Raw genomic sequence first — 12087 nt, 5'->3', positions numbered from 1 at the left:
AAACATCCTTCTCTTCCGAGATCAACACCAAAGATCCATCTTGGAGCATATCTGCCCATGTCAAAAGCTACCTGTTTCGCCACCTTGCTCCGAGCCTTACGCACTCGTGCTAAAGTAGTAATTCTCCCACAGATACTCGTAGTCCTCGAGGATCCCTCCAATGAACGACGGCATCCTCTTGCTGACTCCTCCTACGACCCCCTTGGTGATGTTCTCGTAGCAGGCGCCCCTCATCGCCCACCATCCCATTGCCCAGCCTCTCTTGTTCCACTCTTCCCGCTCCAGGGACGTTGTCCGTAGCCCGCGCTCCCGGAGCTGCCGCGCTGCATACTCGACGGCAAAGCCAATTAGCCAAGGCGCCCAGGCCTTCTTGCTGCCCCCTCGTCTGCTGTTGTGCGCCATGGCTGCAGCGTATATGAGCGGTGACAGGATCTGCAGGATCTCGGCGCCGTGGCTGCTCCCCTGGAGCTTGTTGAGCAGCTTGGTGGCCGGCTTGATGTCGTCGGCCGTCAGCACGCGTCCCAGCAGATACGAGCTGATGTCCCCGGCATCTGGCAGAGACGGCAGGCTCATGCCCGTCCGGGGCATGGCCCACTCGCGCTCGTGCGGCGGTTTCATGTGTGTCGATTCAGAGTCGGAGCCATTCGCCGACACATCGTCCATCAGCTCACTCTCGCTGCGGTAGGCCAGCTCTTCCTCTTCAGCCGCGGCTGTCGCATTCTCGGGGATGGGCTCCCGTTCAGGCAGCACCGGTGTCACCAGCGGCCGCGACCGCGTGATGCGCAGGAGCAGGAGGCGGCACAGCGCCTTGAGTGCTTCAAGTATTACAACCACCTTCCACCGCGACCGCTCGCCGCCCCGCCGCTTGGCTGTCATTTCCCACAGCATCTCGGTGTAAATGATCATCTGCAGGAACATTGCTATCCTGCGGTACGCACTGCTCCGCTGGGTCCAGTGTCGCGTGTATCGAGCATGCGCCGACGGCATAGACGCCATCGGCAAGCGTGCAATGGCCTTCTGGAGGAGGGAGTCATGGTAGAGGGAGAGGAGCTGAACGCCCGAGTGGATCGACTCGGATGCTATCTCGGCATCGCGGAAACGGCCTAGAACAGGTCAGAAGGAGTTCCTTGCAGGTACATGCGCAAAACATGAGTGAACCCACCTGGTATGATGTATGTTAAACTCCGCAGGGCGCTCTCGATCTGCGATACCTGACCGGCGTTCTTTGTGATAAATTCGTCATACATGGATAGCCATTGCGGAGGTAATGAGAGGATGCGACCGAGGGATGGTCGCGACGAAGCTGTAGAATAAAGGGAATATGAAGGTAATGAGGTTGAATTAGAAGCAGAAGATGGCGCCGGGCGCGTCGACGAGGAATTCAGGTCCCCCATCTCAACGTCAGCCGCGTGACGAAAGGAGATCAATTAAAAAGGAGAGGCGCGCGCTATGGATTGGTGCAGGCGTCGGTTGGTCGGTCGGATCGGGTGATGCTTCAGTCGACGGCCATGACGCGATGTCTATCGTCGAGGAGTTCTTGATCGGACAGAGCGCAGGCGACGGGTGTCGAAATGCGCGATGGGATGATGAAGGTGGTGATAATCTGGGGATGGAGTTGAACAGGTTGAATTGATGGAGGTCCCCAGCTCCCGCCCGCCGAATCCCGAGGCACGTCACCTCTCGCGCCCAGAATGTGGAGGGAGGGAGGCGGAGGTGGCGCGTGCCTGAGGCCGTTGACCTCGGCCTCGGCATCCGAATCGACTACCCTAGACTTGCACATGAAAATAGGGGATTAGCGCATGAACTGGCTTGGTATTTATGCGTATTTCATTTCAAGGCATGATTTTGCTTGGACAAGTTCTTCATGTTTGGGTTCATCTATGAGTATTTTTAGGAATTTAAAGTACACATTGTGGGTTGTGAGTCTGCCGACTATGCTCTCCTCTGGTTTTTTGTGCTGGTCAAGAGTTGAGACATGCACACCAACCACCATGTTTTCAGCAAGGGACATAACAACTTGAACTCAACAACAGTGTCAATTTGAACTAAGCAGAGCCGAATAAGAACCTAATAACACCCGTCACAAGATGTCATTGCTTCCCAGTTCAAAACTTCATCCACAAGTCAATCCCGTCCTACTGACCCAACGTCCGCTCCTCTGCAACATACGACCAATACCTCCCAGCAGAAAACTTCCTCAGACGCTTCCCCCAAACAATCATGCACAGAAACGTGCCAGTGGCAAAGAGAGAAATCATGGAAACAGAGATGAAGCAGTTCTGAAGTCCCAGACTGTTAATCCACGGGTTGATGGCATACCCAAATGCAAAACCCAACGTGTTCCTGATCAGAATGACGGCGATTAGTGACTCGCCTGCAATCTCCTTGAAGCAGTCGACAGTGTACGCCAGCGCGATGGCACCTCCGCAGACGACACCAAATGTAGTGAAACCGATGCCGAAGATCAAGCCCATAAAGTGAAGGTCATGGCTTGCTCCGACTCCCCACAGGATGAGTCCTCCGGTAGACATGAGAGCAGAGAGTGGAAGAGCCCATAGCCGATGCTCAGGTTCACGAATACCCTTGTTGCGTCGCGCCAAGCGAAGGGCAATCTTGTCTGCGAACCAGCCGGACCACAACGAGGCGAAGGAGCTGGCGACCAGAGGGGAGAGGTATGCAGTTCCAACCATGGCTGGGGCAAAATTGTACGGCTCTCCACCCAGGATGGACGACATTGTGCCGTTGATGACCATGTACCATGCCAGGTTGGTGCCGTATAGGAGACCCGCCCAGGTGATGTTTGGGAACCAGTACAGGATCTTGAAGGTGCGCCATACTTTCATGAGAGCCTGTCGAGGCGTTGGTCGACCAGGGAGGAGAAGAACAAGCTTCAACTTTTGGACATAGGTTCTTGGAGGTGGGAAAGAAGCCTCCTCTTGTGTCGTCTCTGTCGTTCCGGTCTTTTCGTCCACCACAACAGTGTCGGTCTCGGTTGTGTTCCTGAAGTAGATGGTCTCCTCCATAAAGAAGAAGAGAATCGTGGAACAAAAGAGTACCCATATGGCGGCAAAGTACATGACCCAGTGCCAGCCAGCACCGTCGAGGATGAAACCAGCCAGGAAGGGGGCGATAAAATTGGACCCGAAGAGCATGAGGGCGTAGACGGCCATGTAGCTTCCACGCTCGTGAGCGAAGAAGAGATCAGGGACTGATAGCTCTGGAAGGGACTCGATGGGAGCGGCGATGAAGCCGAGAATGATACGGTGGGCGTACCATTGCGATGGCCCGTGGGAGAAGGGTGTCCAGAGAACGGGTGGGATGCAGAGGATGATGGAGACGAGGTAGACACCCCTCCGACCATACGTCGTAGCAAGAGGTTGCCAAAACAAATTGCCCCAGCCAAGAAAGAGAAACATGAGGCCGGTTCCAAGGTTAAGCTGACTGACAGTGAGAGCCTGGGCCTCAGCAATCTGGGTCAAGACCGAGTAGTGAACGGTAGTGCAGATACCAACACCCAAGACGTAGAGATATGTCATGGAGATGGCAACCAGCTTGCGTCTTCTCGACCAGTTCAGGGGATCTTCAGGGTCAGCGCTGGGCTGAGGCTGAAGAACGACCTCGCCGCGATGACCGAGGTCGTTGCCGTGGTGGGATTCATCCCAGAGCAAGATGGTACCGGGGACATCGTCCGGATGTGACATGATGAAGGTAAAAGATGAGAAGATGGGTGATGAGGATGTGAGATCGACAGAGGGGGAAGGCCGAGTTGATATAGACTTTGCCAGTTGGTGTAAGTCGGTAAACATGAATCGCTCAACAACATGGATGTCCGCGTTCCGACGATATCTCTACCCCGCATGCCAACTTATCTCCTACTAAGCAACACTATCATCTCTCTTTCTTCTAGTGTAGCCGCGATGAAGTCCTCCTGATCAACGCGGCAATCCTCATGATTGGAGCAGTCCAATCCTTCAAGGTTGGCGATGCCAATGACCGAACTCGCTTAGACGATCCGCGCGCCCTTATGATAAGCCCCCCCGCACCGTCTGCCAAGCCCCCTGGTCCCCGGATTCCCTCCATCCGGGAACAAGCTTGATGGGGGAGAGGAGGTTTATCATCACCTGGGCTGATGGTTGTGCCTGGCGCAATTAGTTCTGATTCGTCCCACGCACCTGGGTCTAAGCAACCCCCCCCGCTGTGGCAGACAGCCATCGTCCATGTTATAAACCATGGTTACGCTGGAGTCACTTACAAGATACTCACTCGCCCTTTCTTTTCCATCACACCACACAAGTTAATCCCAAGATGCCCCTGCAAATCATCCAACCTGTTCCTACACCTTCGGGTTCGGCGCAGTATTCAGCCCTTCGAGATTCCATCCTCGACGAGTTTGCTGCCTCAGTTCCTCAAGATCTCTTCTTGCCCAAATCCATCTTTGAAAACCCTCCCAAAAATGTCACAGCCATACCTAAAGAATGTGGTTTGCTATCTCTTGAGGAGATAGAAATCACGGAGGCATACGATGCTGTTGGTCTTGCTGCTGCCATTGCCTCCAAGAAACTCACGGCCGTGGCTGTTGCAACTGCATTCGCTAAAAGAGCCATCATCGCTCATCAACTTACAAGTTGTCTCTCTGAGTGGTTCATGAGTGAAGCGATTGAGCAAGCCAAGTCTCTCGACGCCCACCTTGAAAAGACAGGCCAGACAGTCGGCCCATTACATGGTGTCCCCATCAGCCTCAAAGAGCACATCCCCTTGGCTGGTCATTGGAGTAGCGTCGGCTACCTCGATACCAGACGCAAGGATGAGAACGACGCCCTCATGGTTGCCATTCTTCGCAAGGCTGGTGCCGTCTTTTACTGCAAGACAAACCAGCCTCAAGCTATCATGCACCTGGAGAGCACATCGCCTCGTGGTCGCGTGCTCAACCCTCACAACATTAAACTCTCCGCCGGTGGTTCTACAGGTGGCGAAGCCGCCCTGGTTGCCCTCCGAGGTTCAGTCCTAGGTGTTGGAACCGACATCGGCGGTAGTATCCGAGGGCCCTCTGGCTTCTGCGGCATCTACGGCTTCAAGCCAACATCTTATACACTGCCTATGAAGGACTTTCTTCCTGGTGGTTTCGGCGCAGAACTCAATGTCCTGTGTTCCACAGGTCCAATGTGCTCTTCGCTACGAGACATGGACCTGCTCATGTCAACCATCATATCTGCAAAGCCCTGGATAGGAGATCCTCGCGTCATCCCCATCCCCTGGACAGGCCTCAAGACACCACAGAGTCCATCTAAATCTCCCCTAAAAATCGGCTTTATGATGGACGATGGAGACATCATCCCACAACCCCCAGTAATCAGGGCTCTCGATTGGGCTCGATCAAAACTCCAAAACTCTCCCGACTTCACCCTCAAACCCTTCAAACCATACAAAACCGCCGAGGCAATGAAGTACATTCGTCTCGCCTACTGGCCTGATGGAGGCAAGACGGTCAAGGCGCACCTAGCTGTCAACGACGAGCCCATGTTCCCCTTGACAAAGCACATCACCCAAGACGCAGAGGGCCCTGAGCTGGGCGCCAACGACGTTCTCAAGCAGCGCCTCATCCGGGACGAGTTCCGCTGCGACTTTTCCCTACACTGGGAAGAGCAAGACGTCGACATCGTCATCTGCCCCGTCTTTGTCGGCCCAGCCTGTACCCACGAGACTGCCTTTTACTGGAACTACACAGCCTTGTGGAACTATGTCGACTATCCCGGTGTCGTTGTACCCACGCCTATCGAGGCGCTGGCAAAGGGACAGGAGACCTATTCTTCGTCGACACCGCTGAGTGAGAATTGCAAGCACGTCAGGCAACTCTGGGAGGAGGGTGACTTTGAGGGTGCACCCGTCAACCTGCAGATCGTGGCGAGGAAATATCACGACAATGACTTGTTTGCTGCCTTGGATCAGCTGAAGGGTGTTTTGGAGTTGAAGTAGTTGATAATTACCTCGTCGATGAATCAAATATCTTGACAAATAGCTCAAGTCTCTTTGGACTATCTATTCCATCCTCATGCGCAGGCATATTAGACGTGTACATTCATCAGCCAAGTCAGTCTGTCATAGCCGCTCATCCAGCTCACACTTAGAAAGACTCCATATCATCCTAGGCATCGCATCATTTCAAGTCTATCTATATCGTCCCTTCACTCCCGCTCATATATCATTTTCAGTCCCATGTAACCCCCCTTCATAGATCATACCTTTGTCTATGATTATAACAAAAAAAGCTTTCCCAGGTTTGATTCTCAGGAGCAAAATGACATGTCGTGACATGGTGTTTTCGTATCTTGTCCATGCAAAAAAGCTCAAGATGTCTGATAACAAATGTGGCTGAGGGAATACAGGTGTAAAAAACAGGACAAGAACGAAAAAAAAACACCAAAGTATCCGCATATCATGAGCAAACACTGATACCAAAAATCATGGGGAGCCACCGTACTGTACCTAGTCTTTCGCTTCCAGATCATGTCCTCATACGTCTTCTTGCAGAAATCAAGATGCCTCGGTTCAAACAAACAGGTAGCATCTTAGCAAGGTCGTCAAACAGAAAAAAGACCAACCATGTATGCGGTGCCCCCGGACTGTCGAGTTTTGGTTCGTGTCTCTCTGTATGCGACATGTCCAACACGTCTATATTGCCTTTATCTCTTCCTCACCTCCGTTGCCCAACCATCGATGCCTTCGCCCCGGCCCCCTACTTCTAAGCCCTCGATCTTCAACCCCTTCATGCCAGGTGTATCTTCCAGCCAGGCGTGGCCTGCCATACCACCAGCATTCGCCCTCTTCTCCGGCACCAGCTCCAACATCGGGGTCAAGAAGTCTGAGATACGCTTCGCCTCGTCCTCCTTGAAGTGATACTTCTCGCGTAACACGTCCGGTAGAGCCCAATGCCGGAGCCGGTGAATGTTCCGCAGCTCACCCTTGCGGTTGAAGATTTCCTGGCTCCATTTGCCACTGAGGCATAGTGACTTGGGGAAGGGCCCGAGCAGCTCGATGATTTGGGCAATGTGGTCGTCATCTTTGCCGTACTTGGTGCCCGACTGGGGGTCAAACAGATAGTCGCCCGTGATCAACTCAAAGACCTGACACACACACGTTAGCTCATCTTTCCTGCGCAACCAACAATCATCCCGTTCGGGTGAATTAGAAGTCTTCATCATACCATCGCAGCCATACTCCAGACGTCAGTGCTGGCACCCCACTTGGCACCCAGGATAACCTCAGGTGACCGGTATTGCCTCGTTTGGATATCGTTGGTGAAGTGATGGTTGACCCAGCACGCGTTGCCCAGGTCTGCAATCTTGACGCTGATAACGTCAAAGGCGTGGGCATCCTCCGCTTTGCGCTTCTCGCCGGTTGACACTGATGGCGAGTTTGACTTGTCGAGAGAGATGCCAGAAACTTCACGGCTCAATAGGTCGCTATATTGGAGTCAGCACCTGCCAAAATGATACTGAACCACGGCGCTATCACATACGCAGACTTTTCTCGCTGTTTCTGGGCGTCATCGCCTGGTTTAGGAGATGATTCCTTTGATGTCTTGCCTGCTTAGAGGAGCGTGTTAGCATTGTTGTACACAAACCAGTCACTTCGATTCATTGGAACAAATATGCCCTACCTTCGTTCAAAACACCAGCAAGACTAGAGTGAGGATTCGGTGAGGGAAAGAGGTTGGTGTGGTTGAAGCTGGTGTTGAGGGGGGATGGCAGAGGTTGGCTGCCGGTGATGAGAGTTCTCCGGCGTCGGCGACCATTCCTGTTGTTCTCCTTGTCGCCAGCGTCGGGCTTGACGACGCGCTTGACAATCTGCTCGACATCGCCAATCTCGATGAGGACGTTTTCGGGCTTAAGGTCGGTGTGGATGATGCCGCATTCGCGATGGAGATAGTCGAGGCCAAGGAGAACCTGCTTTGTGATCTGCTTGACCAGAGGCATGGGGATTCCGCGGTGGTTCCAGCGCTTGATAAGGCCAAGCAGGTTCTCGCCGAGAACCTCAAACACCATGCATACATGGGTGCCATGTGGCCCCTTGTGCTCAAACGAATCAAGCAGACTCACGACATGCTTGCGACCGGGATGGTCAGGCTTGGCCTGTACAATCTTATTGAGGAGCTTGATCTCGTCGATGGCGGTCTCGGTGTAGTGGGCGGCGGAACGGACAACCTTGAGGGCGACATGCTTGCCGCTCGTATTGTCGCGGGAGAGCCAGACGGTTGAGAAATGACCCCATCCTAGCTTGCGAACAACCGTGTACTTTCCGTCCTTGAACTTCTCTCCGACCTGAACGGGATGGTAACCGCCCTTGCAGTAGTCCTCAGAATCCTCCTCATCTGCAGTGTTTTCGGCGGCGTCGTCGACCGACGAGGACGAGGGGGAGTGGGTCATGGCTGACAGTTGATGCGATCTAGAGTCGGAAAAGAGTTCAACGTTAGCGACTGCGATGTCCAAGGCGCAAGAGCGAGATGTGAAGATGGCAAGTCAAGATTGCGGCGGAGCCAATGCAGGCAAGGCAGGGCAGATCAAACAACCACGGTCGCAAGATTTGGCGGGAGCGGCGGCGGCGAAAGAGCTGGTGGTCATGGAGCGCGTGGTGGGGGACTTTTGCCGGATTGGGCTTGGGTGAGGTGAAATGGCGGGGAAGCATCAAAACATCATCCAAGGCCATAGCAACCCGTCAAGGCCTTGTTCGGAGACAATCCGGAATGAGGTGCAAGATGCGACAAACTCTGGGCTACCAGAAGAGCATGTAGAATATCAAGGCCCAAGGCTGACGAGGGAGAGGGCAAAGTATGGGGGCGGTGATTGGGGGGAGTGCAACCTTGTTTTGAGGAAGCTCATGATGATGTCTTCATGGCGCAGCTTGCGCTCGCGACTGGCTTATGGATGTCGTTCTCTTCTTCCTCTCTTCGCTTCTCTTGCCCCTATGCTTGGAGAAAAGACTCGCTTGGGATGATGAAATAGGGGAATTATAACAACAATCGGGTAGCGAAGCGCGGTTGACAAGCGGGCGAGCGGCGTGGCGGGTTATGGGCGGGGGATAAAGAAGGACGAGGGAGAAGAACAAGGATCAGGTCAAAATGACGATGGAGATGACAAAGACGCAGAGGATTGGACGACACTGCGCGCGGCACCTTGGAGGGCGTCTGCGCTGCGGTAGCGGCTGCGGATGCGAACAGGGAATATGCGAGTGAGATGGATAAAGAGAAAAGAAAAGAAAGGAAGAAGCAGAACAATGGTGAGAAGGATTTGCAGGTTGACTGGTTGGGGCGTGCTCCTTGTCTTGAGTTTTGATTGCTTGCTTCTCTTCAACCTCTGACTGTCTCTGGATCTGCATCGCCTCTGGCTTCTGATTTTTGGGCCCTACCCAAGGGACCGACGACCATGGGATGGGATGGGGATGGCTGGCACGCGGCGCAACACGGAGCGTCCCGCCCGGCGAATAAAGGGTCCCTTGGATTCCTAGGCTCAAAGAGTCCAGCCCGCCACCGAGAAGCTGGCAGAGACAAGGGAGCAAGCAGCGGCATGGCAGAACGCAGAGTGACGGCACCGGTCAGTCAGGTGGTAACGGGCATGAGCACCACCACCTTGGCCATGCCAGACCATCACATTCACATCCTGTACCATCGCCAACCACCAGACCCATGGGACGTGCCTCGGGTGAGCTAGAGCCGGTCCAGGTAGACTACCTTGGAAGGGCAGCAAGCGAGTGACTGACTGCGACACGACGGATACCCAAGCCCTGAATCAGGTACCTAGGGATCCAGTGATCGATGGATCGAGTGATTCAGGGTTGATGAATGCCCAAGACTTATGGGATCCGCCCTCCTATCAAGGCCCAAGCACACGGTCCCAAGCTCCTGAATCCCAGCCATCGTTGGCGGGGGGAGCCAGTGGTTGAGTGAGCAGTGTCCACACTCGTTTCAACCTGCTTCACTGCCCGCTGCCGTCTTCTGTAATGTGATGCAATACCGCGCCATGTGTCGCCGCTGACCGTCCTCGGGCAAGCCGCTGGAATGGTGCTTGGCTAGAGGCCATTGGGCCCTCACAGAGAAGCGCAAGGAAGCTGTCGCTCTGGTCTCATCATCGTATTGACGTCTGTGCTGTGCCTTGCCAGCACTGAGCCAAAATTAGTGCCCAGCAGGCTCTTCTGCGACTCCGTCCTGAATCGGCGCAAAAGAGTGCAAAACACAAGAAATCGTGTAGGTGGGGGTGAGACAGCTTAGGTTGCGACCCCTCTGGCCTGACTGCTCCAGGGCAACCCTCGCAGAGGACGAGCGCAAACTGCTCAGATACCAGGCAACGAGACCGCATATTTCGATGCCGTTGTCATGAAGAAACAATGGGTCGGGTAGTCAAGGCGATGCAGGCAAGTAAAAAGTGCAGAGGGTGACAACGACAAACAAGACGACGAGATGAAACAAATCTTTGTACATACCCAATCGCTGGGTGAGGACTTGCCCCTTCCATAGTGATGATGGGCTTGAGGCCGTCCTTCTTGCGCTTCTTGGCGGCAAGACTGCTGTTGGTACTGGCATGTCCATTGGTGCCGGCCGAGGAAGGCGGTGGCTTCTGGGATTCGGGAGATTCTGTGCCGTTCATGACGGTGTTGTTGATGCTACCAACGGGGGTGTAGAATCAAGGCTCAAAAGAGGAGGGAGAAATTCAGCGCCAGTATCGCTGTCGCCGCCGGTTCGCCAATGGTTTTGGGCCGTCGCGAATGTTGCAGATGGTCTGGTCTGGTCTGTCGTAGCGCGAACTGCGACGAGATTCTTTCGGCGCTGAGAAATGGATGGATGTCGAGGTGGGGGTGAGGGGTGCTTGTAAGTGCTCGACTCGGTGGGCGGGCGTCTTAATGGCGTGCGTTCGTAGCAATCGGGGTCCCAGCAGAATGGGAATCGGCCGAGTAATTGTTGATGAGGGTTTTCGGATGATGATAGGAGATGGTCGACCTGGCGGGAGAGAGGATGGTATCTGCGTGTTGGTGCGGCAGTGGCGCGGGATTGGTCGCGTCGCAAAAAGTCGAAACAAAGATATTGCGCAGTGGCGGCGCAACCTGGCTAAGATCAACGGACAGGACGAATTGGCCGATTAGACTGGCTGGATCCAGTCTGATTGATCAGAATGGATTGCGATGGGGCTCTGGGCGGGCCGCGAGTAGTGTAGGCGCCGTAGACGGATCTTGGGGACGAGATTGAATGAGAAGAAAAGTTGAGAGGAGGGGGAGGGAGAAGAAATTTGGGTAGAGATGGATGAAGGCGGGAGACGGGAGGCGGGAACGGGAACGGCCTGAAGCGTTGGAAGGGGAGGAGCAACAAGGCCAGGGTCCGGGTTGATCAAGCTCTGCTGGACGAGGTATCTTGCAGCGCAGCGCAGCGCAGTCCAGTCCAGTCCAGCCGGGCCAACAGAACAAGATGGCTTCCTTTACAAGTGCCAATAGCAGGAACCCAATCGTTGGCTTCTGCGGCCCAAGGCCTGTTACCAGCTGAAAGACAGGGGAGAGGTCCAAAAGCAACACATCTTGTCAGACGGAGACGGAAGAGATCATTCAATTTTATACAGCTGCAGCAACATTGGAAATATCAATGCCAAGATCGATATTGACGAGTACGGCAGACAGTTACAAGAGCCAGAAAGACTTGAATCATGGCATCGCCGAGACATCCATTGCGATAAGCACGACGATGCATTGGTGCAGAACAACGGATGAAAGATGGATGCATCGATACCTACCTATTTCCACTCAACACGGGGACCTGAGCTGTTCAACGCAAATAACACCATGGATGCCCACAAGCCAGAAAGAATAAAACAAGCTTCTTCCTCGCAACTCAAAACACTCTTCAAGAAAAACTTGTTCCCCCCCGTACCTGAACCATCTTCGGGCAGCGGCAGTTGGAGGTGATTCGGAGTAACGGCAGTCAAAGTGGTACACCCGCATCCGGCGCTTAGAGGTCGCACACGCGCGCAGACTCTAGGGGACTGACGCCATTTCTCCAACAGCTCACAGGTACATTGCTTACGCGGGGTACTTTCAAATCGGCCGGCCCGT

At 54.1% G+C, this 12087-nt stretch overlaps 4 protein-coding genes across 4 annotated transcripts; 1 reads left to right on the top strand and 3 right to left on the bottom strand.

Annotated features, from left to right (window-relative positions):
- Positions 1-96: 96 nt before the first annotated feature.
- Positions 97-1394, bottom strand: NCS57_00453800 (Peroxisomal membrane protein PEX16; the record flags this gene model as incomplete). Its single annotated transcript, XM_053054496.1, has 2 exons — positions 97-1103; positions 1163-1394. 2 exons carry the CDS (start codon positions 1392-1394, stop codon positions 97-99), a joined length of 1239 nt encoding a protein of 412 aa, XP_052916656.1.
- A 741-nt stretch (positions 1395-2135) lies between these two features.
- NCS57_00453700 (MFS domain-containing protein) lies at positions 2136-3806 on the bottom strand (the record flags this gene model as incomplete). Its single annotated transcript, XM_053054495.1, has 1 exon — positions 2136-3806. The coding sequence occupies one exon, from the start codon at positions 3804-3806 to the stop codon at positions 2136-2138; it is 1671 nt and encodes a 556-aa protein (XP_052916655.1).
- A 499-nt stretch (positions 3807-4305) lies between these two features.
- NCS57_00453600 (Amidase domain-containing protein) lies at positions 4306-5973 on the top strand (the record flags this gene model as incomplete). Its single annotated transcript, XM_053054494.1, has 1 exon — positions 4306-5973. One exon carries the CDS (start codon positions 4306-4308, stop codon positions 5971-5973), a length of 1668 nt encoding a protein of 555 aa, XP_052916654.1.
- A 707-nt stretch (positions 5974-6680) lies between these two features.
- NCS57_00453500 (Protein kinase domain-containing protein) lies at positions 6681-10637 on the bottom strand (the record flags this gene model as incomplete). The annotated part of the gene is made up of 5 exons (XM_053054493.1): positions 6681-7121; positions 7202-7460; positions 7517-7586; positions 7658-8442; positions 10474-10637. The coding sequence occupies 5 exons, from the start codon at positions 10635-10637 to the stop codon at positions 6681-6683; spliced, it is 1719 nt and encodes a 572-aa protein (XP_052916653.1).
- Positions 10638-12087: the final 1450 nt, after the last annotated feature.

The sequence above is a fragment of the Fusarium keratoplasticum genome, chromosome 3, assembly GCF_025433545.1.
Source record: "Fusarium keratoplasticum isolate Fu6.1 chromosome 3, whole genome shotgun sequence".
NCBI lineage: Eukaryota > Fungi > Ascomycota > Sordariomycetes > Hypocreales > Nectriaceae > Fusarium > Fusarium keratoplasticum.
Note: the sequence above shows the minus strand (reverse complement) of the source record. Positions and strands in the feature narration are given on the sequence as shown.